General features: G+C 34.4%; 1 protein-coding gene across 1 annotated transcript in view; it reads left to right on the top strand.

Moving 5' to 3' along the window:
• Positions 1 to 24,337, top strand: part of WDR44 (WD repeat domain 44) — a 69,156-nt gene that overhangs the window by 10,603 nt on the left and 34,216 nt on the right. The window contains exons 2-5 of the mRNA XM_006208820.2: positions 13,090 to 13,123; positions 18,892 to 18,966; positions 22,994 to 23,630; positions 24,116 to 24,246. Of these exons, the coding sequence (XP_006208882.1) occupies positions 13,090 to 13,123; positions 18,892 to 18,966; positions 22,994 to 23,630; positions 24,116 to 24,246 (877 nt within the window). The remainder of the gene's footprint in view (positions 1 to 13,089; positions 13,124 to 18,891; positions 18,967 to 22,993; positions 23,631 to 24,115; positions 24,247 to 24,337) is intronic.

Raw genomic sequence — 24,337 nt, forward strand, 5'->3', positions numbered from 1 at the left:
AGTTCACTGATAATAGAATTGATTTATTTAAATTTTTTAAAAGAAAGGCTTGTGACAGTTTCTTTAGAGCTCTAATTTCTATATGGGTGACCTTACAAGTTATTGGCATTTGCTTTTTAAGGTTAGTACACCATTAGGTGTTTTAGATACATTACAAAATCATGTTAGCACATTAACTTGATAAAGCTTCTGTAATATGGCCTGTAGCCCAATATCTTGTTTACTTTTGAAAAAGTAAAGTGATTTAGCATGATTGCATTAGTATTGACTTCTCCAGACAGTCATAAATTTAGTTTTCTGTTTCTGTTGCGATTTTACTAGAAATTACTTTGAATCATTAATAGATGTGACTTTTATCAAATCCATTTTGACAAATTGGGACTTTGTGATACAACTGTCCTATCCTGGAGTTACTGTTTGTATGTGGGTAATTACTGAATGGTTGTAAATGTGCAAGGTAGAATGTTTTTAGTTTAGAATTCTTGAGTAGGCCCAGGGAACTGATATATTTTTCTGTTATTTTGTCAATAAACAGATTATCAAGCTGTTCTTTCAGGAATATGGCATAAAATAATATGAATTACGCAAATTAGTTTTGAAAAAATCACATCGTTTTAGACAAGATATTATTGCTTAAGGGTCCACTTTAAGTTTGTAATTACTTTAAATATGACTAGATTTATATTTCATTATAAAGTTTCCTTTGGTTTCATTATAGATCATTTTTAAATGTTGCGACAAAACCTACTTTCAGAAAACAGAGCCATTGTGCCAAATTTTCTCACCATCTATTTCTCTTAACATCATTGATAAAATAGTTATTAGGTATTTTAGATATATTCTACTTCTTGGCTTTCATAGTATTTAAAACTTGAAATGGTCTTTTGAAGGCTAATAAAAGTAGTAATCCACATCTTAAGGATTCAGTTAATTCCCTATTAGATAACTGCCATAACTATATTATTGGCTTTTTGTTAATCTTGTTAATAAACCAGTATTACCATGTATCTAGGGAAACCCCCTTTTATGGAGGGCTTTATGCTAGCATATAATCTAGTAAAATATGCCATAAGAATATAACTAATTAACAAATGCATTAATTAATGATGTATATGCATCAGTATATACATTTTTTTATTTATTTTCTTTTTTTTTACATTTTTTATTGATTCATAATCATTTTACAGTGTTGTGTCAAATTCCAGTGTTCAGCACAATTTTTCACTCATTCATGGACATATACACACTCATTGTCACATTTTTTTCTCTGTGATTTATCATAACATTTTGTGTATATTTCCCTGTGCTATACAGTGTAATCTTGTTTAGTATATACATTTTAATTCCAGTGAATACCGAATTTTTTAAAACTATGCACTTAGAGTAAGATTTAAAAAATAAAGTAGTATGTTGTTCTCTAAATTTGAACTGTTCTTAATTTTTGTTCAACTTGAACTTGAGGTTTTGTTTGTTTTTGCTTTTGATTTTTGCTTTCCTGCCTAGCCTAAGTCAGGGAAGAAATCCTCACATCAGTGTTTTGTGAGCACCAGAACCCTTCTGATTCTTAGCTTAGACTTAGCACTTTTGCGTTGGTCTTGGTGTGCCATCAGATCTTCCTATTTCAACTTGCTGGGCTTTAGAAATCAAAACCCTTTCATTACCCACTTACTTTAATGACTTGCTGGGGCCTTATCTATACTCATCTCCTGTTCACCTCAAGAACCGTAGAATCCTAACACTTTTGTACAGGCAAGCTATTCTTTGCTCGATTCAATTCCTTGATGTCCTGCTTAAGGTCATCTTACTTTTATATTTTCCTGATGGCAAAGACAAAAAGATGATGTGGGTAAAAACAAAATCAAGCTATAAGGTGATTCTCTGTTAAGCCCTTGGTAGTCACCTTCTTAAAAGAACAACGTTTGCCAAGCCACCAGCTTTATTCTAGCTGACTCACTCTGTACTCTTCCTTCCATGTCATTGCTCCTTTTTACCTTCTTAGAGTCTGTCAGGAGTTTTGCAACCTGACAAGAGGCCTCTTCAGAGCCAACCACCTTTTATTCTCAGAACCTAAAATAAAAATTGAGCCCTCTTATTGACAGAAAAAGAAAAGAAGACCGCGTTAGTCCGTTTTTCTCTGTGTTGCCCAATTGTTGGTGTGTCCTTTTTACTCAGTATAAAAAGAAGTCTAGAAATGGAAATGTTAAATGTGAGATTACTCTTACATTTTGTGTGCTTTAGGTAATGGGTCTTTTAATTCCTAGTTGTTTAGTTGACTGTGAAGCAGGTGGCAAATGTACGTTTAGTCTGCACATTCCTTCCACCCTGTTCTCAGAAGGCGTATAGATTGTGTGTGTGTGTGTGTGTGTGTGTGTGTGTGTGTGTGTGTGTGTTTGTTTTAGTTAACCCTCAGGTAAGAGGGAACAAAAACACCAAATCCAAAAGGCAGAGAATGTGTCTATAGCTAAAGGGTGAGAAACTAGAGGTAGGATGGTTTATGGGACCTGGCTCTTTGAAACAGTAGAAATTCAGTGTTCTTTTAAAAAGTAGTCTTAAGCACTGGCACCGTGATTTTAAGTCCTGATTATCCTAAAGCCACAGTGCATGAGTGATGAAGATTTGTGTTTAAAATTGGAAAAGGTGATCCAATGATTGCCTTCAGAGAAACCACTAGCTGAAGCTCTGAAAAACCATATTAGACTCCTACAATAGTCAGCCATGTCAGTACCTCATCTCCAAATGTCGGTTTTGCAGTAAGACAGGCGAGGAAATGCAACTGGCTTCTATTTGGGGAATCTAATCTATATGGGTTCTTAATACACACTTACATTGATTGCCATTCAAATCTAGGAGCTATTAGTGCTTCAGGTTGTGGGAGGATGTTGAGATCATGTATTGACAGAATTGAAAAGCAGATTCTACCTCATATTGCAGAAGGCTTGTCAGTTTTTTGATTGAAAAAGAAATAATGTATCTGAAATATTTCTAATAGCCCTTTTATGAAGTGAAGAGTGTCCTAAAATAACTTTGTAAATTGAATAATGAATCCCTTTTCAATGACAACATAATTTTAATTGATTATTTATCCAGAAAGTTAGCTATTGATGTTTATTTGGCCTATATAGGCTAACTTCATTTTTAACCTGTTGTCTGAGGACAGTTCAAAATGATACAAATATCTATAAATAATGGTTATAAGTCAATTTATGTATCTAGAGATTTGTCAGTTTGTTTACAGTAGCCACCTTGTTTTTGTTTTTGTTTTTTGTGTAATTCAATCTAAGCCAAAACAACGAAGCTGTTAATACACCTTTCTACTCTTCACTGAGTGTTTTTGGAAAATATACATAATAGCATATATACAATATTTGCATTTGGGCATATAAACTGAGTGCATTGTCTGGAAAAGCTTTTTTTTTAAATGGAGGTACTGGGGATTGAACACAGGACCTCGTGTATGCTAAGCACGTGCTCTACCACTGAGCTATACCCACCCCCCGAAAAACTTTGACTGAATTCACACATGTGCAATTTTTTTCCCCAGTCAGTGAATGCTGTTGAATACTTAGATTAATATTTATACAGTGACATTGGCCATGCAATTCCTCCCACTTTGTCCCTTTATCACACAGGAACAGACCATAAGATTAATTGGCCACTTATTTAATTTAGGAATAGGGTAGAATTGCCAAATAAAATACAGGGCTCCCAGTTAAATCTCAATTTCACATAAACATACTTACGCTGAAAATGTATTTGTTGTTTATTTGAAACTGGAATTTAGCTGAGCAGCCTGTATTTTTCATTGCTAACTCTGACAACCCTGGCGGGGATGGAAAGCAGGAGACTAGTGGGTATCGGCACAGTTGTGAGACTGAAATACAACTGAGTGTGTAGTGACGAGGGTAGCCTTTGACACAGTACCAAGATTTTTTAGTGCATTTTTAATTTTAAGAGCCCAACACTTTTTTCTTTGTAAGTGTGTCAGTGAAAACAAAGCTCAGAAATAGCAAAACTTAACAGTATATCGTTTAGAGATATACTGCATTTTAAAAATGAAAAAGAAGGGGAAAGATAAGTCCCATGTGGGCTGGTGGTTCCCACTAAGGAAAAGCACAGAAGAAGGCACACAGTAGCTGCACTGGTCTGGATGCTGTTCTCATTCTCAGGTGACATGGTACAGTCACAGTTCATTTTATTTGTTATGCTTCATAATTACATGTGTATGCTACATGATACTCTTGTACATATTGAATATAGAATAACAGTTTAAAAGTTAAATTAAAACATAAGCTTTGTTAACAGAATGAGCCTACGTGGAAAGTTTCACTGCTTGTACTTTCCAAAATAAATCCAAAAAAGTGTAAAGAGGCATTCATTTCTTTCTTATTTTCTCTGCGTTAGTCATCCTTAGTTCTTTGTATCATTCTACTCAGTTTCTGGAACATTGACCAAATTGGTTTCTCTCTTTTAGATATGTTCTGTTTTATCAGTGTTCCTTTTAAAATGTAGTATTCCAATGATACATGATATTCTTAAGTATGCTTTTATCAGTGAGAAGTAGAGTAGAAGTTACCACTCCCCTCCCCTGGACATAATAGTTCTGTTAATTCAGCCTGAGATCACATTAGCTTTTTCAGCAGTCATATCACAGCCTTTACTCTATCTGAGCAATCAACAAAATACCTAAAATGTTTTCACATGATTTGTTGTTAAATCATATCTCCCCAATCATGCATGTTACATTTATCCCTATCACATTACATTCTGTTAAGATTTGGCCTACCATTCTAACCTGTTGAGATATTTTTGGATACTATCAGCCAGTATATTCCTTATCCCTCCAACTTTGTGCCATCTGCAAATTCGGTAGATATGCCATCAGTGTCCTCATATAAGACATTAGTAAGAACATCAAGTAGGATAGAACATCAAGTAGGATAGAGCACAAGAAAAATTATTTAGTATTTTCTTATGGTTTTTCATTGATCAACACACCTTGAGTAACATTCAACCAGTTACAAACACACCTAAGTGTATTGTTGTCTAAAAGGATATCATGAAGGAATTATAAAATTCAGTGCTTAAATCCAGATTTTTTCTGTGTGTACAGTATTCCCTTTATATTCTAGGCTAGTAACTCTATCAAAAAAGGATATTAGATTAATTTTGCATGATTGGCTTTCTGTGAATGCTTACTGACTCTTAAGTTTCTTTTCCCCACACCTAGGGTTCTTAAACCATTTCACAATGTGTTTGAGAATTTTGCTTGAGATTGACATCAAGCAAATCTGTTCATAGTTTGCAGCATCTCCCAGCTTTCCAGTGTTGACTACTAGAATGTTTTCCTTAGCATCCTCTTCCATCCTCACTGATTTTTTCAGAGGTTTTAGGTAGAGATTGAGCTCTGTAAATTCTCAGAGTATACTGAGATATAATTTGCCTGGGACAGGAGAACTGAACTCATTTAGAGTAGCTAGGTGCTTTTATCTCTTTGAATGTTTTGGGATTCAGTTTCCTCATTCTAAAATTTGTTTTTCCCTTTCTGGTTTCACTATCAGTAATCTTCATTGGAAAAGAAAGAATTGAATTAGCCTTTTACATTATACTCTTTATCCATGTATAAGGAGACCTGCACTTTCTTTTTGTTGTTCTTGTTCTGAATGTAAATTAAAATAATGAAAAACTGTCTCTGGTAATTTTTTTAGATCCTAGCACATTCTGAGCACCAGTTTTTCTGACACTGTTCTTAGGTTTTTTCACTTTTCCTTGGATATGTGCCTGTTCCATCCCTCCAATCTCTTCTGCATATTTTCATTTAAAATATTTCTTATGACATGTTACCATGGAGATGTAATCAACAAAATTCAGACAGTGAGAAATTCTACAGGGTGAACAACCTAGTGTTGTTTGTTTGTTTAAGACTATTTTTTAGAGCAATTTTAGGTTCACAGCAAAATTGAGAGGAAAGTACAGAGATTTTCCGTATACCCCTTCCGCACTTACATATATAGCCATCTCCTACATTTGCTACAATTGATGAACCTATGTAGACACATCCATAATCACCCAAAGTCCATAGTTTACCTTAGAATTCACTCTTGGTGTTGTAGATTCTATGGGTTTGGACGACTGCATAATGGCATGTATCCATTATTATAGTATCATACATAATAGTGTCACTGCCCAAAAAATCCTCTTCAGGATGAACAGCCTAGTTGCTCAATACATGAGCTTCAAGAAATAAAAGAGAATGAAAGGGAACTTACTGATTGAAAGAGACATATCAACTGATTGCAACACATGGACCTTATTTGAATATTGATTGAAGTGAACCAACTGTCAAGAAAAATTTGAGGTAATCTGAGAAGTCTGAATGTTGACTTTGTATAATAAGGAATTGTTAAATTTGATGATAGTACTGTGGTTATGTTTTAAAGAGACTTCTTTGTTAGATACGTACTGAAGTTTTTATGGGTAAAAATGAAATAATTTCTGAGATTTGCTTCAGAATAATCTGGCAGGGGAGTGGAGGGAGGGGTATTGATATTAATCATTATTGACCGTGGTCAACATGTTGTACATGTAGGTTCATAATATTATTCTCCCAATTTTGTATATGTTTGAAATAGCTATAATTAAAAGTTGGAAAAACTCCCCCAAAATATTTTTTATGATCACATACATTATTACTGGCAGATTCAGGACTAAAACTCAGATCTACTGATTCCAGCTCATGTTCTTTTACTGTGTAGCTTAACTTATAGCCCTTTTCCTTCCAGATTGGTATTATTTTGCCCTTTCAGTTTTTGGGACCCCCAAGTCTTCCCTAGGAAATTTGTGGTAATATTCCTAGATAACTAAGGCTTTAATGAATGGCCAGTTTCACTTGACCAGCTACCTACCTATGTGAAACCAGGAAGGGAATATTAGAATTACTAGAGTAAATTGACAGGCTGCAGTTTTTTAGAATCAGCAAAGAGACTTGGGTCCTGGACCTAAGTAGGCCTTTGATCTTAGCATAAGCTCTGGGAGGGCAGGGACCATGTCTGCTTTGTTCACTAATTTACACCCAGTGCCTAGTGCTGTGCTGGTAAGTGGCAAGCAGTAAGTAAATGTTGAATGGATTAATTTAACCTTTGGCCTCATTTTCCTCACATGTGAAATGAGACAGTTGGTCTAAATGATGCTTACTTCCTTCAAACACTAAAAAAAATTCTTCCCTTCTTACTGATTTTTTAAAATCCTTTTAGGATTTTGAAAAGAATTGCTATTAATTTCTTTTTAACACTACATAACATCAATAGGTAGTGTGCTCACTTCTAACCTGTGACAGAAAACCCACAGTTAATGTTGCATCCAAATCTCTTTAAAATAGCATATTGCCATGCATCTTCTATTGGATTGATTTGTTTCCATTAAGTAAATGAATACTGTTTTCAACATACTAAATTAGAGAATAGAGTTTAGCAAATTCCAAAATCAAGCTAAGAGGGTTTTTAATAAAATGTTGCATTGCTTGCATATTTGTACCTTTCACTGAAGTTGTATTGAATGCAGTATTACTATGTCAGAGTTTATAAAAGATTTGACATAGAGTTTGCTTCCTATGGAAACTTGGTGAGCAACTTTGGGTAGGTTGTAATTATCATCATCAGATCCAAATCCTAGGACTAGGCACCCACCTTTGGGAGTAATCACCTTATTATTCTAATGAAACTTTACCTCAGGTATCTGAAGGTTATTACTGGGTCAGGTCATAGTTTATAAAAGAAAAATAATTCCTATACCATCTTGCAAAGTGACCAGAGCAGAATTTTGAAGCCACGTAACATTTTTAAGATAATGAATATTGTGCAGGTATTAAAATGCGTTGGTACTGAACACAAATATCCTAGCTGTAAAAGGAAAACTCATATAATTAAAATGCTAAATGGATAGGGACTGGAGAAAGCATCTGTCACATTATTTTATATCCAAACATGAGCTTCGTTAGTATAAACTCAACATAGCGTGTACATGAGAATAACTTTCCTACAGAAAACAGGATATAATTAATTAAAATATTCTCTTTGTATTGAAAGTTGCTGAAGTACTAATCTTAAAATTGCTTTTATATTCAAAACCTAAGTGGAAACCACACTAAAAATAATTTAAGTATTGGATCCATAAGCCATGTGGGTTTTTTTTTTTTATTTTTAGTAGAATACCAATACTTGTTTAAAGTAGACTTTATTTTGAAGCTATTTCAAAAATTAATTGTTTTTCGTGTTTGAGTTTAATAGTACCATTGATAGATACTGTCTTCAATTTCAGAAATTATGCTGCAAAATCAAAGATTTACTGTGTTTGTGATTAGTATGAATATGTTGGAAGATTTTTTTTATGCTATTAGGTGATCAAGAAAGTTTTAGCCCATTAAAGTTACATTTTTGTTCAGCTTTTTAAGAAACAGATTTCTTATTTCAATTAAGTTGTATTAATCTAATATTTAAATGCATCAAAAGCATTTGATTTAAGAATGCCCTAAAATGAAAACTTTTGAAATAAAAAATGAACTTTTGAAGTTCTCATTTTGGTTATAAAGGTTTTATTTAAATTGGGGTAAACTACCAATACTTAAATATGTCTCTTTGTTACCTCAGAGTTTTCTTAAGACTTCTCACTTGTGTGGGGTATTTTATGTAGGCATTTTTACCTTTTCTGGGAAAAATTACTGACCTTAACCTTTAAACAGGAGGAATCTAATTTGCTCCATTAAGTATCTATGGAAAATTGTGAAGGAATATTTTTCTAGTTGATTAGATGGATCAAAGTATTAACTGGACATTTCTGGATGTGTATGTGTGTGCACGCTGGACTATGTCCATGTTTCCTATAATATATCTCAAATTTAAAGGAATCAAAGAGTATAAAATTTAGATCATTAATCATGGTATAAAAATTACATCTTCATTACCAAACCAATGAAGGGTCTTAAAATTTCCTAAAATTACAGAAACCCAAAAAAGCCCTGCTTAAAGCTCTTGCAGGTGGTTGGTTGGGAAAGCCAAGAGTAGAACTCAATTTTCTTGACCTAGTCCCCTATTTCTCCAGTCCCCAAACTCGAACAAGAATAGTTATTTTCTTTAGGCACATAATCACTCTGAAATAGTATAATGTTATTATCTCTACTTTGAAATTAGACACTGAATTACAGAGAAGAGTTGAATGGTTGTCTGGGGAGACTCTCAGAATCTCTGGATTCTTCCTTTACCATACAATTCCATTTTTAAAAATCTGGTTTCCCAGCTCAGTGCAGACGAGAAGCAAAAATTAGAAGGGGAGGGGGAGGAAAGCTTTTAAAGGCAGGCATTTGGCCAGCTGTAAGAACTGACACTTCAATTGAGTAGAGAGATGCAAAACTATAAAACACAGACATTCCAAGCATAGTAGCCTAGGGTCTTATAGTGCGAAGGCAAATGAATTCCCTGCACCTTAGGGTCCCTGGAGGGGCATTACTGTATTAAAATAGAGTGTAGTATTTGAGCGTGATAATTACTCTGAATCAGTAAGAAAGGGACCATTGTAAATCCTTTGTTTAAGAAGGTATTTTCAAGGGAAAGATTACTGAAATGGCAAGGCTTATTAGCCTATAATGTACTTATTTACAAGCTGCTTTTGAAATTTGAAATTCAAAAATAATTAAAATGCTTTCGGAAGTTTGGCACTCAAAGAGAAGCTTCATCTCTCGGGCAATTTATATATGGAACATTTCATTATTTTATTCCGCAGCCATGCCAAATCAATTAGGCATTAATTGTAGTTGTTAAAGGCAGATCAGGATTCAGAGCCTTTGACTTAATCAGTTTAGTCCAACCCAAGAAGCAGCGCTAATTGCCTTTACTTTGGCATTCATAGCACCGCTTAGAGTATTTTCAAAACCGTCATCTTTTAAGACCTTGCACAGAAAGGAGCCAATACTGCAAAGTAGCTGAGAGAGTGGACCCTAGAGTTAGATTGCCCAGGATCAGATTCTGGCCCAACTATTTACTAGAAGTGCTATTTAAATTACCTCATCTGACCCAAGCCTCAGTTTTTTTGTTGTGTAAAATAGGGAAGGTAATATAACTACCTCATTGGAAAGTTGTGGGGACTAAAGAAGCTAAAACAAGTTAAGTCTTGGCACAATTTTTGGCACATGCTTAGTAAGTGATGGTCATTGTGCGATTATTATTACAAGTCTTCTGTTAAGTATTCCTGTGGGAATACTAAATAATAATTTACTGTTTCTTATGGTGAAATGAACTATTCTTTTCCTATCATGATTTTAGCCAACTTTGCAAATTATAAATATGCTTTTACTTTTTTACTAGATGCTAATTTTCTATAAATAGATAAAAAATGTGTCACAGAATAATTTTAGTCTTACAGACTACCCTGTTAAAGACAATTTTAGGCTTAATTAGACTGGAAGAAGCTATGAAATGTTTTACTACCTACCAAGACCTTAACTTTATAATATTTAAAATATGTTACAAACATTAGTGGCTTTTGTTATTCGTTTTTTGTTTAATGACATCACAAAATGCAAGCAGGATCCTATTTTTATCATCATCTCAGCATAATCTGGTGTTTTTCATGTTCCCTGTTGTTAAATGGGCTGGAGATAGACGGGCTGTAGGGTATGTTTTCTGTGTTCCAGAAATTGGTCGCAGGCTCCCCACTACTGACAGACTGCCAAAGTCTCTTGGAGAAACTTGGTGACACATTATTTGTGAGTTTCAGTGGAGCAATTCAGAGCTGCTGAAGAAACTACCACTGACTGTGTGCCCCATGTGCGCTCTCACTTAATCCTTATAGTAGTCCTATGAAGTATAGATGGTTTTACCTCTTTTCCAGAGAAGGTTGAGGCTTCGAGCAATTAAATCATTTGACCAAGATCATACATAGGCTATATGGCAGAAACAATATTCAGACAAGGTTTATCTGCTCCAAAACCACATGCTCTTTTCACTGTGTTCTCTTGGCTCTCAAAAGGAATTAATAAATTACTGTTTATAGTTTGTACACAGCTATAGGTAAATCCAATCTGAACTATTTCCATGTGTGTTAACAATTGGTCTATAATTTAGATCCTGTGAATGATCAGCCAGAAAGTTCTATTTATGAAACCGGTTACATACAAGAGATAAATGTGCTGCCCTATTCTGGTTTTTTTTGACAGCTAAAAAAACCTAGTCAGGTTTCTCAAAGTGGGGGGTCATCAGGAAGGCAGATTTTCTTTTTCTTTCCTTCTCTACCTCATATGGGACTTAAGTTTTTGTTTTTGTTTTTTTAATCTTATTTCCTCTTGTCTCTGATTTTTTCCCCCCTGATTGGCATTCAGTATAGGTGCCACATGGAAATTTGAGCCCCTTCAAGATTTTTTGCTTTTGTTCTTAAAATTTTTGTTATTGTTTTGATTGCACTTGTTTTATGCATCCTTAATGTAGAATCTTTATTCTTTTTTTTTAAATTGGAGTAGCCTTGCTCTTGATCACCTCTGGATAAATAGAATCTTGTTACAGAGCAGTGTATGTTTGCCAGGGAAGCAAAATTATTGGAGATATAAAAGTCTTCATTTCTGGAAATTTTCCTTTGTTAACATGAAAATTATGTTGTCCAGAAATTGCAATTAAATGGGTGGGCACTATTTTATATAGCTACCTTTTTTGTTTTTTAAACAAGCTTTAAAAAAAAAACCTTAAACTAGAGTTGTGTCTTAATCAACTTTCTATCTTTAGTCCCTGGTACATAGTAGGTGTTCCATAAATGTTTGTTGAATAAAGGGGTTGATTTTCTGTTGAGTGGCAAAAGTAATTTTTTATCACACTGTTTTGATTAAAGGTCAAAGATTCCTGTACCAAATATGGATTACTCAGTTTGGCACATGAACATGATAATAGGACCCAATACTTCTCTTGGTTCTGCCCTAAATGTGTGACTTTGGGGAAAGTCAGTCTCTTGGCACCTTGGGTTTTTTTATCTATAAAAAAAGGGTCTATGATTAGATGATCTTGAAGCCTTTTAACGCAAAGTTGTATTATCTGTGATCACTGCATTTGAAAAAATTTAGGAATGACATATTAATATTAATCATTTAAAAGTATTTCTTACTGCATAACCCTGAAATAAAAGATGTGTCTCTTCTTTATGCTTTGAAGAAAAGTATTTCTTACTGCATAACCCTGAAATAAAAGATGTGTCTCTTCTTTTTGCTTTATGCTTCTTTATGCTGTTTGAGGAAAAATGTAGTAGGGGTGAGAGTAATTTGTGAAAAACTACTTTTTAAAATTATTATATCTAGAGTAGTCTGTGTTTAAGAATAGAGTTTGCTCCAGTAGAAAAATGGGCTGTGAAGAAAGATGGGCTAACTTTTTTCAAAAGCAAAATAAATGTCTAATGCATATGAAACTTTTCATACATATTGTAAATTAGAGAAGTACAAATTAGGACAAAAATGAGAAATACTTTTTCTTAATTTGTAAAAATTAAAAAATAACACTCATTTTTGTCAAGGGTATTTTTTAATTTTTATTTATTTATGTTTTGCATATATATATATTTTAATTGAAGTATAGTCAGTTTAAAATATTGTGTCATCCTAAGCATTGTATTTATTTATTTAGGGTATATATACACAAGGGTATTAAGAAACAGGCACTCGCAGCAGTGGGAGTGTAAACTGGTACAGCTGTTCTGGAGGGCAATTTGAGAGTTTCTCAAAATGCTGAAAAGTGTGTTTACTTTTCACCTGCAGTTCCACTTTTAGAGAAATTTATTTTAAATAAATTTATCATGGAGAAGCACAAAATTTTATGCACAAAGATGCTAATTATATAGTATTATATATCTAGGAGGACAAAAAATACAAACTCAGATCTCTTGGTGGTTAAGACTGTGGATCACTAATTTTTTATGTTTTCTACATCTGCTAGATGTATAGAAGGTTTTTTCAATTACAATACATATATATATATTTTAATGTGAGCTTGTCTTTAATGAGTCTGTGGAGTTATTTCCCTTCTCGTCTCCACTATTGAACACTGCTCTGCTTTTATTTCTGAACAGGTCTCCAGAAGAGGCTGGGATTTCAACATTAAAGGTAAGTTGTGCTTTCTGAAATTATAAGTATGTTTCTATGGATCATATAAACTTTTCATTCATTCCTCTTTTACATAATTCTTCATTTTCTGCTTTTGCTATCTATAATTTATTTTTTGCTAAGTAATATTGTCATTGTATCTTGCTCAAGGTGTGATTGGGTACTCTAGAAATACTTAAATATTGTACTGTAAGGAAGGGACTGTAAGTATTTTTTAGATTTCCACTGATTTTTCTTTGGTTTATAATTGTTTTCTTTGGTTTATAAAAAATTATAAAATATTTGTATTTGTATGTGTGTGTTTTAATTGAAAACATAATTATTTGCATGAAAAACAAGTGGAGTAACTGAAACACATGTATACTTCTTATTGGGCACATGTATTAATATCATCAATATATATAAAAATTAGTCTTATCCTTATGTCCAAGTAAAGTGGTTTGATGTGACATTATACCAATGAAAGCCATTTTAAATACAAAAATATCACCAAACAGAACTATTTACATCAAATAGAAATATATACTGTATGTGTATATTTGTGTATGGTTGTGTTTGTGTGTATGTCTGTACATATGCATGTATAATCTCAAACATGCCCTATTTTTTTTCTGTTCCAGTGTCCCTACCTTCTATTTATGCACATTGAGTACTGATCTTTTTGATAAATTATGGTATATGTATATGGAATATTCTTTAGCAGTGGATATGAATAAATTAGTTATACATGTTAACATGGATGAATTTCAGCACCATAGTGTTGAGTGGAGGAAAAAAACAAGTCACAGAAAAATACGTGCAGTAAGATTTCATTTATATTAAGTTCAAAAGCATGCAAAATTAAAGAATATATTATTTAAAGATACAAGCATAGTAAAACTATAAAGAAAAGCAAGGGAATGATAAACACAAAGTTTAGGATATCAGTCATCTCAGAAGGGGAAGGAATGTAAAAGAAATGGAGATGATGTACAAAAGACTTGAATGCTAATGGTAATGCTGTTTTTTTTTCCTTAAACTGAGTGCTTAAGAAAGGTTATATCATAATTCTTTATTCCCTATATTTTGTAACAGTCCCTTTGAATTGACTCTATTTAATAAAACCATTTAAAAAAATAATACATGGACATGGTTAAAATTTGCTCAGTGCAGGTGAAAAAGAATATGAAAATGAATATATGTATGTTCATATATGACTGAAGCATTATGCTGTACACCAGAAATTGACACAGCATTGTAAACTGACTACACTTCAATTTAAAAAATATGCAAAAAAAATTGACTCAGTGCAAAAAGTAGTTGGTTGAAAATGTAGCTACCCTTCCATTCCTTATCCTCCACTTCCCAAACCCCCTATCCAGAGACAATTGCTGTTTTCTTTTGTTTTGTTTTGTTTTGTTTTGCAGGGGGAAGTAATTAGGTTTATTTATTTATTTACTTATTTGATTTTTCAGTGGAGGTACTGGGGATTGAACCCAGGACCTCAGGCATGCTAGGCATGCGCTCTACCACTTGAGCTGTACCCCCCCCCCACAATTGCTGTTTATGCTTGTAGATTTTAAAAGCCACTTAGTGCTAAGATATTTTTAGGTTATAACAAATAGGTTTGGGGAATTTATTTTATCTCAGTAATCATAGATTGTCCTTAACTTGAATGACATTAGATAGAAAATGTACATACTTAGTAAATAAATATGAAGTTGGATATTGTTCTTTTTACTTTTTATTTTGAAATAATTATAGAGTCACAAGAAGCTGCAAAGATAGTACAGAGAAGTCCTGTTATCCTTCACCCATTTTCCCCAGGGGTTATGTCTTAATTATAATACAGTATCAAAACCAGGAACTTGACATTGGTACAATGTGAGTGTATAGTTCTGTGTCAATTTATTACATGTGTATATTCATGTAACCACTACCACAATCAAGATGCAGATCTATTTCATCACCACAGAGATCTCCCTTTATGAAGTCACACCTACCACCTCCCCTACATCATCCCTAACCCCAGGCAGCCACTAATCTGTTTCCATCTCTATAATTTTGTCATTTGAGAATGTCCTATAAATGGAATCATATATATGTGACCTTTTGAGATTAGCCTCAGATGATTGAGATCCATCCAATTTGTTGCATGCATCAAGGGTTCATTCCTTTTAATTGTTAAATAGTATTCTATGGTATGGATGTACATGGGTTATTGAGTGCTTATTATGTATAATAGTATATCTTTTGATATCTTAAGCAAGCCAAAGAAAAATTTGATATAGTCCCAATTTTTGATGACTTTACAATCTCACAGAAGAGACATAGATAGGAAGGGATAATATATGAAGTACTGATGTTTGTAGAATAGAATAGACCTTAAGTACTACAAGGAGTTTGAAGGAGGCAGGGAGAAATAAAGGAGTCATGAGAGCACTGTTGCCTGGAATAGCAGAGAAAAGTTTTAGAGGGGAGGTAGAACATGTGCTAGGCTTTGAAAACTGGAAGAGATTTGCTTAGGTAGACAAAGAAAAATTGAGAAAGCATTGTATGTTAGGCAATAGTATGAACTAATTAACTTGCAAAGGCAGAGAATTTACTGGGATCATTGAAAGACTGGTATGACCAATGTAAACATTTCAGTGGTGAAATGTTGAAAAAGTAACTTGTGCCCTGACTGTCAGGCTAAGAACTCTGGGCTTTAAAATTATGAAGCAAGATATTTAAAAGGCAATTTGTGCTTTCCAAGGTTTTTTGCTGGGGAATTAACAAGAAATAAGTGGTAGAAGGGTGGAAGAAAGTTTGGAGGAAAAAGACTCAGTGCAGAGAGAGCTATTAAGAGACAGAGTGTCAAGATATGAGACTCCAACAGGATAGTGTTGATAGGAATGGATGGATGGATAGATATTACAGCTATTTAAGCATTGTTTCCTGTTTTTTTTTTTTCCCCTCTCCTCAGCAAAAAAGAGTGGAGGTCACATTTCTAAAACTTTTTTTTTTTTATTTCACTTTTGTCACAGTTAATAGCTTCTGCTTCCTCATTACTAAAAACTAGAAGTGACCTAAATTTTTTTAATAACTAACATTTTTAGCTTTATATTCTTTAGTAGATAATAATGAAGATTTCTTTGAGTGTAGGTCACTTTTGTACAAATGATTTGTGAAGCTGAGTTAGTCTTTTGTTGGATGTGCTTATTAAAATTAAAAAGCTCAAATCTTGTAACTGAATATTATGAGAAGGATACAAGCAGCTCTCTAATATTCAACACAGATGGAGAGAAACAGTGGTGTGAATTGCTAGAAATTGAATGATCTACCGAACCTTTTAAGGAAGCATGTTTCTGAGGTTGTGATAAGTAGGAGTTAGAGAAATGGCCTGATGGTGGGAAGTTAGGATTTAGTAGGAACTGTGCTTTAGTAATGGGGTAGCCCATCTCCAGAAAAAGGTAATAATTGAGGACTGGCTTAAATCTAGCTAAGTTTGTGTTGGTTGTCTACAGGTACATGCTTGGCTTCCACTGCTTTATCCCCAAAGCCTGGTTGAGGTATTGGGGGAAGGACCTGGACCTTAGACAGCACTAAGGAGAGAATCATAGATGACTGTATGTACTAAATCAAGTTTTACTAAGAAATCTTCTGATTAACTTCTCTAGAGATCAGATCCTCTGATAGGCGCCATGTCACTCCTTTAAATTAGGACTCAGCAGCAGTTTACCTTACAGGAGTTGATATCTTTCAAAAGTTCAAAGTCCAAGAGAGTTTTGTTAAAGCCAAATAAAATAGAAGTCTAGCCACTGCTTAGCAGTTTTGGTCAGTGTAAGAATGTTAATCTGTGATCTTTTTAAGTATTTAATTAAAACAAATTAAATTGAGGTACAGGAATTATTAGTATATATTTTTGCTTAGGTTAACTTAGGGGAAATAGCCACAGAATTAGGTTGTACAGTGCTTCTGATTTTCTTACTAATGGACAGTTATTGGAGGATAATACATAATTTATAGGAGAGGTGAAGGGGTTTCTCTAATATGCATTAACTATTCTTACTGACCATCAGCCTTCAAGAATTCTCTCTCCCTCATCTTGTCAAGATTATCTAACTAGTTGGTTTTAATTAGAGGGTTTTTCTTTTTACAGTTTAAAACCAAGATTCAACAAAAAGATACATAAGCTTAAGACCTGTGTATTAACTGAGGAAAAGCCTGAGCATGCATTATTCAGCATTCATTCAGCAAATGATTACTTTTTCCGGGCACTGTTTTAAGTGCTGGTTAAGTTGTGGTAGACAAAACAAACAAGGTCCCTGCTCTCATGGAGCTTACATTCTAGTGGGGCAGGGAAAAGATAAAATATAAGCAAGTAATAAACAAGGTCGTTTCAGATGGTAGGTACAATGAAGAAAAAGAAAATAGGATAATGTGATGGAAATTTAAGGAGATAAGGCTATTTTAAGGTGGTCAGGGAAGGCTAACTCAGCTTCACAAATCATTAGTACAGAAGTGACATACACTCAAAGAAATCTTCATCCTTGAGCTATGACCCTAAGGAAAATAAGAAACCATCCAGTTGGCCAAAGTGTAATTATGGGATTGTGGTGGGAGAGGGAGGTGTGAGATGTAGAAGATGTCAGAGATGTTGGCAGGGCCATATCATGTTAGGCTTTCATGGCCTGTGGTAGAGTTTGGATTTTTCCTAACTCTTCAAATCCCATCAAACAACTTTTATCTGAAAGAATCTGTATAAGATTAGTAGTATTTCCCCAATGCTGGGAGGAATCCAATGAAACAACTTTTCAGCTTGAAGAATTGGAAGTCCTTCAGAAATTTCTCTAGCACATTAATTCTCTAGCGTTATGATAATCTTTGGAGTAATTTTATCATGGAGCCTATTATGATCATATCCTGATACTTATACAATTGCTACCTTAATACTCATATACATCCTTATGTATCTTTAGTCACTAATCTGCCAAAAATGGTTATAGTGACCTTCTGACAAGCTCTGTGATAAACACCAAGAATTATGAAGTTTTTTTCCTCAGTATCAATAGTAGTGTTCAAATTGCTATACTTCTGTAAATGTAAAGAAAACTTAAGACAGAAAAGAATATTGTGTTAAGATTTGCAAATGTATAATTATCTTATTTTACCCAATTTTTTTTTCCAGCAGAAATCCATTTCTAGCTTCTCTAACCCCCCAAATATATATATATATGTACGTATGTGTATATAAATGTATACGTAGATATATATGTATTTTTGGTGGGTTTAAATTTTTCATCTGTTACTGTTCTGGGGACTTCATTTAATTTCCAGTTAAATCTTGATTCTTCTTATGTAAAGCATTGCTTTTAAGAAAACAATTCTCTGAATATGGTTTTCTGCATTATGTACTTTTGTATTTATTCATATTTATGGAGCAGTACTTTGAGAAAAAGAACAATTCTGATTCAACCCTTTCCTTAAATCCTTAATCTTTTTAAGCTGCAAAGGTACTTAGTAGTTCTTATTTTCCTATAGTTTTTTAATGTTAAAAGGTTGGGCATATTTAAAGGAAAATATCCTATTGCTGTAGACAAATAGAAAATTACTGATTGGTAACCTTACGCAAACTACATTGTCCCAATTGGCATAAAATCTCTGGGCATCTATCAGTATACAGATATCTAAGCCCTCTGTGTGCCTTTGATTTGTTAATACTATGATTTCTAATTTGTACCCATTTTAAACAGAGTTTTAAAGAAAAGATATCATCATTTGGTCTGTTTCTTTCCTTTTTAAAATAGGAAACAGAGAACACCACATACAAAGTTGGGAATGAGTCTCCTGTACAAGAATTGAAACAAGATGTATCTAAAAAGGTTGGTAAGATAAAATGTCAATATTAACTGAGCAGATGTCATATTTAAATGGTATATTTAAAGCAGAACATTTTCTATATTCTTTTAGTATAGTGCCCTGTATGTGGTGGATGTTCAGTAAATGTTCCTTGACTCTGTTGAATTTGTGATTTAAGATGCATCAGGCTTTTTAGAAGTCATTTTGTAATTGAAATAATTGGTAATTTATCCTTAAAACAGTGTTTTGAAAAATGTTTTATAACGTGCTTTATTTTTGATGCTTTTATTTTTATTAGAGTAAGCTGTAGCTACTCCTCAGGTTAGTACCAAGAGTTAAAGGTATTGAAAAGCTCAGTGCAGCAAATTCGGATGTCTTGAGGATTTAGAGGTTACAAAAGTCATTACTCTGCTAGTGCCTTTGATACCTTTTAAAGGATTGACGGTATGAAGCTTCAGAGTTGGGTTTACGAGGAAAGACTGAGTATAAGGTAAAAATTTTGACAATGGGTAGTTCACAGTATCAGGCTAAAACCCAAGGAGGAAGAAAGGTATGTGTTCATTCATTTATACTAGTTTTGAGTGTTTTCTTTGCCCCAGACACTGTTCTAGCCAGTGGGTTTCCAGAGACCAACAAGATGACACATTCTCTATCCCAGGGTTTCTCAACAGCAACACTTTGGGCTGAGTAATTCTTTGTTGTCAAGGGAAGGGGACACTGTTCTGTACATTGTAGAATGTTTAACAGCATTCCTGGCGTCTACTCACTAGATGTCAGTACATTTCCCCTACCCCCCACCCTACTGTGATAACCAAAAATGTCTCCAGACATCACCAAATGTCTGGAGGCAGGGTACTTGGCAAAAATCGCCCACAATGGAGATCCACTGTTCTACCCTTATGGGATTTAGAAATTTAATGGACTATTTTTTAATAGTGATAATACTTTTTTCTTTAAAAAGAAAAATTTCCTTTTTGGGAGAAATGGTATTGTGTGTCAGCATGAATAAGATGACAAGAGTGGTACCACCATTTTGTTTTGTTTTTAATCAGAAGTTGCCCACAATTCTACACTAACAAGCAGCTGTCTTGATTTTTTGGCATTCCCTTCTGGTTCTCACTAATTTGCATACTTTTTTTTGGCCTTATTGTAGTGTAGATAGAATTTGTTGTTGTTGTTTTTGATAGAATTTTGTATTCTACCTTTTCCTCTTACTAGTTTTAGATTTTCATCATATTTCTACATGATTTCAATACTCAGTTTTCATGTGGTCTGTCAGCTTTCATCAAGTAAATATAATGCATCTAGCCATTTTTATTGTTGAAAACCTGAAATGTTTCTATTTTCCACAAGAGCTTTTTTTTCCATTTTTAATAATTTTTTTAGGATAAATTACAAATGGGTAACTATAGTTAGTAGCTCCCCAAAAAGTGATCCTTAAGGAGAGTTTAGAAGCTGAAAAAATGGTGAGTAAACACTATGGGGCAGTAGAGTGAGTCTTAAGACACTGGGTGTTACTTTTTAAGTTCTAGCCTTTTCAGTTGAATTAAGTATCCAACATTAATGTTCCCAGTAACTTGCATTTTAGTAGAAGAAATTGGATAAACACAAAAACAGAATGTAATGAGTATCCAAATAAACTTGCAAACTATTATAAGAACACAAAAGGAGACTTCACTTCCTGCTTGGGGGTAGGAATGGGGAAGGAGGAAGTAGCATCTGAACTGGTTCTTGATGAATGGATAAGATTTGGGCAGGCAGAGATGGGAGAGTAAAGGTATAACCAAAGGCATGGAGATGAGGAATGTGCAGAATGTTTGATGATGAGTCTAGAGACCAAAGTTAGGGCCAGATTATGGGAATGCCTCTTATGTCATACTAAAACATCTGGTTTTTATTCTACAGTTGCTAGGAAAACAGTTGTTTGACGCAGGGAGGTGATAGGAAACAAACAGTTGCTTTAGCATGATCATTTCTATATTGGTCTTGATTCTCACTGTTCTCTTGGTCTTTCCCCATTTGTTGCCTCCTGAAACCTAGAAAAAAAAAATACAGGGCTGGGTACTGTGAATAGGGGCTGTGAGGGCGTATCAAGAGATAGAAAACATGGATCTTGTTTTCAGGGAACTAATTGTCTGATGTGGAGGAAATATTCGTACAGAGCTTGCTCATGTACTACTAGTGTATTTATATTCTAGTTCATTATAATGAACAGTAAGAATGATAGGAGTTTGGAAGAGGAAGAGATAAAGAATTAGAGAAGACTTAAGGTTTTCAACCTTATTTGAACTCCTCTGGTGGCATAGGCCTTTCCACTATGCCTGGTGATTATTTCAGACCTTGATACTCGCCTCATGCTCCCTGTGCCCACCTGCATCTTCTCACTTTCAGCAGATAACCTTGGTTCCCACTACGTGTAGACGGTAGGGGCTCAGAAGCCTGAATTCACTCCTTTCCATCATCTCTCGCTCCCCCCACCTGCTAACTTGTTTTTATCTTTTACCTCTTTTTCATGTTCTTGCTGAGAATTTATTATTCATTTTTTTTCTTGTCCGGAGTAGAATGGTATAATGTAAAGAACACTGGATTTTTTGAGAAAAACCCAGATTTCAGCTTTGACTTTGTAGTTTACTACAAAGTTGTTGGGCAAAATTCCTAAGGCCTTTACCTAAGATTCCTGCTTTTGTAGAAGGGAGATAATCCAGCTACCTCACAAGGCCTGTGTGAAGATTAAATAGAAAATGTGTGTACTGGATCTGACACACAGCAGACCCTCTTTCCTTTCTTCTCCAGAACGTTACCTTCCTTTCCACTGGCTTCTTCCCCTCAGTTTATAAAAATGCTAGATCACTTTCTTGCACCCTCTTCTATGTATAGCCAAGCTTTTTGAGAACAGAGGTGGTGCTGGCTACTTCTCTGTTTTCACCTCTTATTTATTCTGAAACCCACTGTGATCTGGCTTCTGTTATTGCTAAAGTACTCAGTGCTCAGTAACTACATAGTTGACAAATTAGGTGGACTCTAGTTGATATTCCTCTGGTAAAAGTGAGGTAGGTCAAGGATAAAAATTTGAAGATTGATAAAAATTAATATATGGAATATGCTGGGAAGTCAGGGATGAATATTCCTCAGTAGAATAATATCCAGTTCAACTTAGCATGTGTTTATGGTAAACTAGATCAGGATGGTCCCATGACACATTTTATTAACTTTCTGGAGCCAAGGACTTGAGCATGCAGAAGTCATCCTTGGCTACATGGTGGAAAGGTAAGTGGGCTGGGAGATTTAATGTGTTAATAATGACAGGACTGGATAGAAAGTTTATTTTCTTCTACATGTTGGTAGAAGACACAGAAAGCCTGTTTGTATTTTTCAACTACACATAAGAAATAAAAGGGAAAAAAGGCAAGGTGAGCTGAGTGTTTGAACTCTTTTTATAGTTTTGCCATCTCTCTGCATAGCGGGGGATTAGATGTGGTCTGTTTGAGAACATTAATCTCCCTCCATCTGCTGGCTTTCTATGTCAGGCTTGAGTTCAGAGCTAAACAACTTGAATTCTTATATAAGGTGGTTTTGATTCTCATAGGTTTGTTAACTAGGCTCAAACCAGCAGACTGTTATTGAAACTAACTTGGAATAAATATGTAAATAAACTGACATGAAGCAACTGAATGTAAATTTAGGTTTGAACTTTGTCTAACAAGGTTGATTGAACTTTTGTGATTACACATACTAACACAGATTACCTGTTATAATGGTTAAGAGTACAGTTCCTGGAACCAAACACCCTGCATTTATGCCAGCTTCATCACTTACTAGATTTGTGACCTTGCACAAATCCCTTGATCCCTCTATGCCTTAGCTCCCTCATTTGTGTAATGATGATAGGAAGAGTGCTATCTTACAAGGTTGGTGTAAAGATTAAAGTACATAAAATGTTAAGAACATTGCCTGGCACACAGTAAGTACTATATAAATGATTAGCTGTTATTGTGTTCTTGTAAATAGCTTCACTGCTTTTTTTTAAACTGCTGTTTAACCTTTCATCAGATTATTGAAAGTATTATTGAGGAGAGTCAGAAAGTACTACAGCTTGAAGATGACTCTTTGGATTCCAAAGGAAAAGGACATTCTGATCAGGCTACTGCCAGTCCTGTCGTGGCTGGAACAGATCTTAGCAATATACCTGGACTGTTAGCCATAGATCAGGTACTACAGGAAGATTCCCAGAAGGCAGAGAGTCAAGATGTATTTGAAGAAGCTGAATTAGAATCAAAAAAATGTTTTCCTTCTGATGACACATGTGAGAAGCCAGTAGATGAAACCACTAAGTTAACTGAAATAAGTTCAACTGAACAGCTTAACGTGCCTGAAACTGAAACAGAAGTATTGAACAAGGAAGCGGTGGAAGTCAAAGAAAGTGATGTTCTAGAACCTGTATCCTCTCACTCCTTATCTACTAAAGATTTTGCTGCTGTGGAAGAAGTTGCTCCTGCCAAACCCCCAAGACAGCTTACTCCAGAACCTGATATAGTGGCTAGTACGAAGAAGCCTGTTCCAGCACGGCCACCTCCTCCAACTAATTTCCCACCTCCTAGACCTCCACCTCCATCTCGACCTGCTCCACCACCAAGAAAAAAGAAAAGCGAATTGGAGTTTGAGTCTCTTAAGACACCTGATCTAGATGGCAAGTATTAATTGAGAAATAACTATTTTTGTGGGGAGTCTTTGGAGTTGAAACTGTTTAACTTTCTGATTTTTTTTCAGTTCATGCTATATATAACCACATTGATGACCAAGTTATAAAATTTATTTTAGTAATAGAAAGTCAAAATGTTTACATTGATGTTAAGTTACATTACTATAATTAAACATTTCAGACTTTCAAATCTGTTACCATTGGAAAGCCAGTGTGGCATGGTGAAAAGAACATAGGATTTGGAGACTTAAGATTTAAATTCAAGTCCTAGATCTTTTCATGTATAAGCTGTATAGCCTTGAGGAATTTAAATAACTTGTTTGAACCTTGGTTTCCCCATATAAAAAATAAAAGTAATAAAACCACTTTCCTGATAGGATTGTTCTAAGAATCAGACAAATAAGGGTTAAAGCACTTTTCAAGCTCTGTATAAGGTCCTATGTAAATATTAGTTGTTGCTATTATTATTGCAGTTCCCAAGGAGAATGTTACATCTGATACTCTCCTACCTACGAACATGGCTTCAGAGAGTACAGTCAAAGATTCTCAGCCTTCTCTTGATTTGGCAAGTGCTACCAGCGGGGATAAAATAGTTACTGCCCAGGTTGGTGAATTCGTGTTATATTTAATATAGATAGACTTTATCAACTTTCTGCAACTGGCTTGTTTGTTGATTGTTGAACATTCTTTCTTCT

Source organism: Vicugna pacos, chromosome X (assembly GCF_048564905.1).
Source record: "Vicugna pacos chromosome X, VicPac4, whole genome shotgun sequence".
NCBI lineage: Eukaryota > Metazoa > Chordata > Mammalia > Artiodactyla > Camelidae > Vicugna > Vicugna pacos.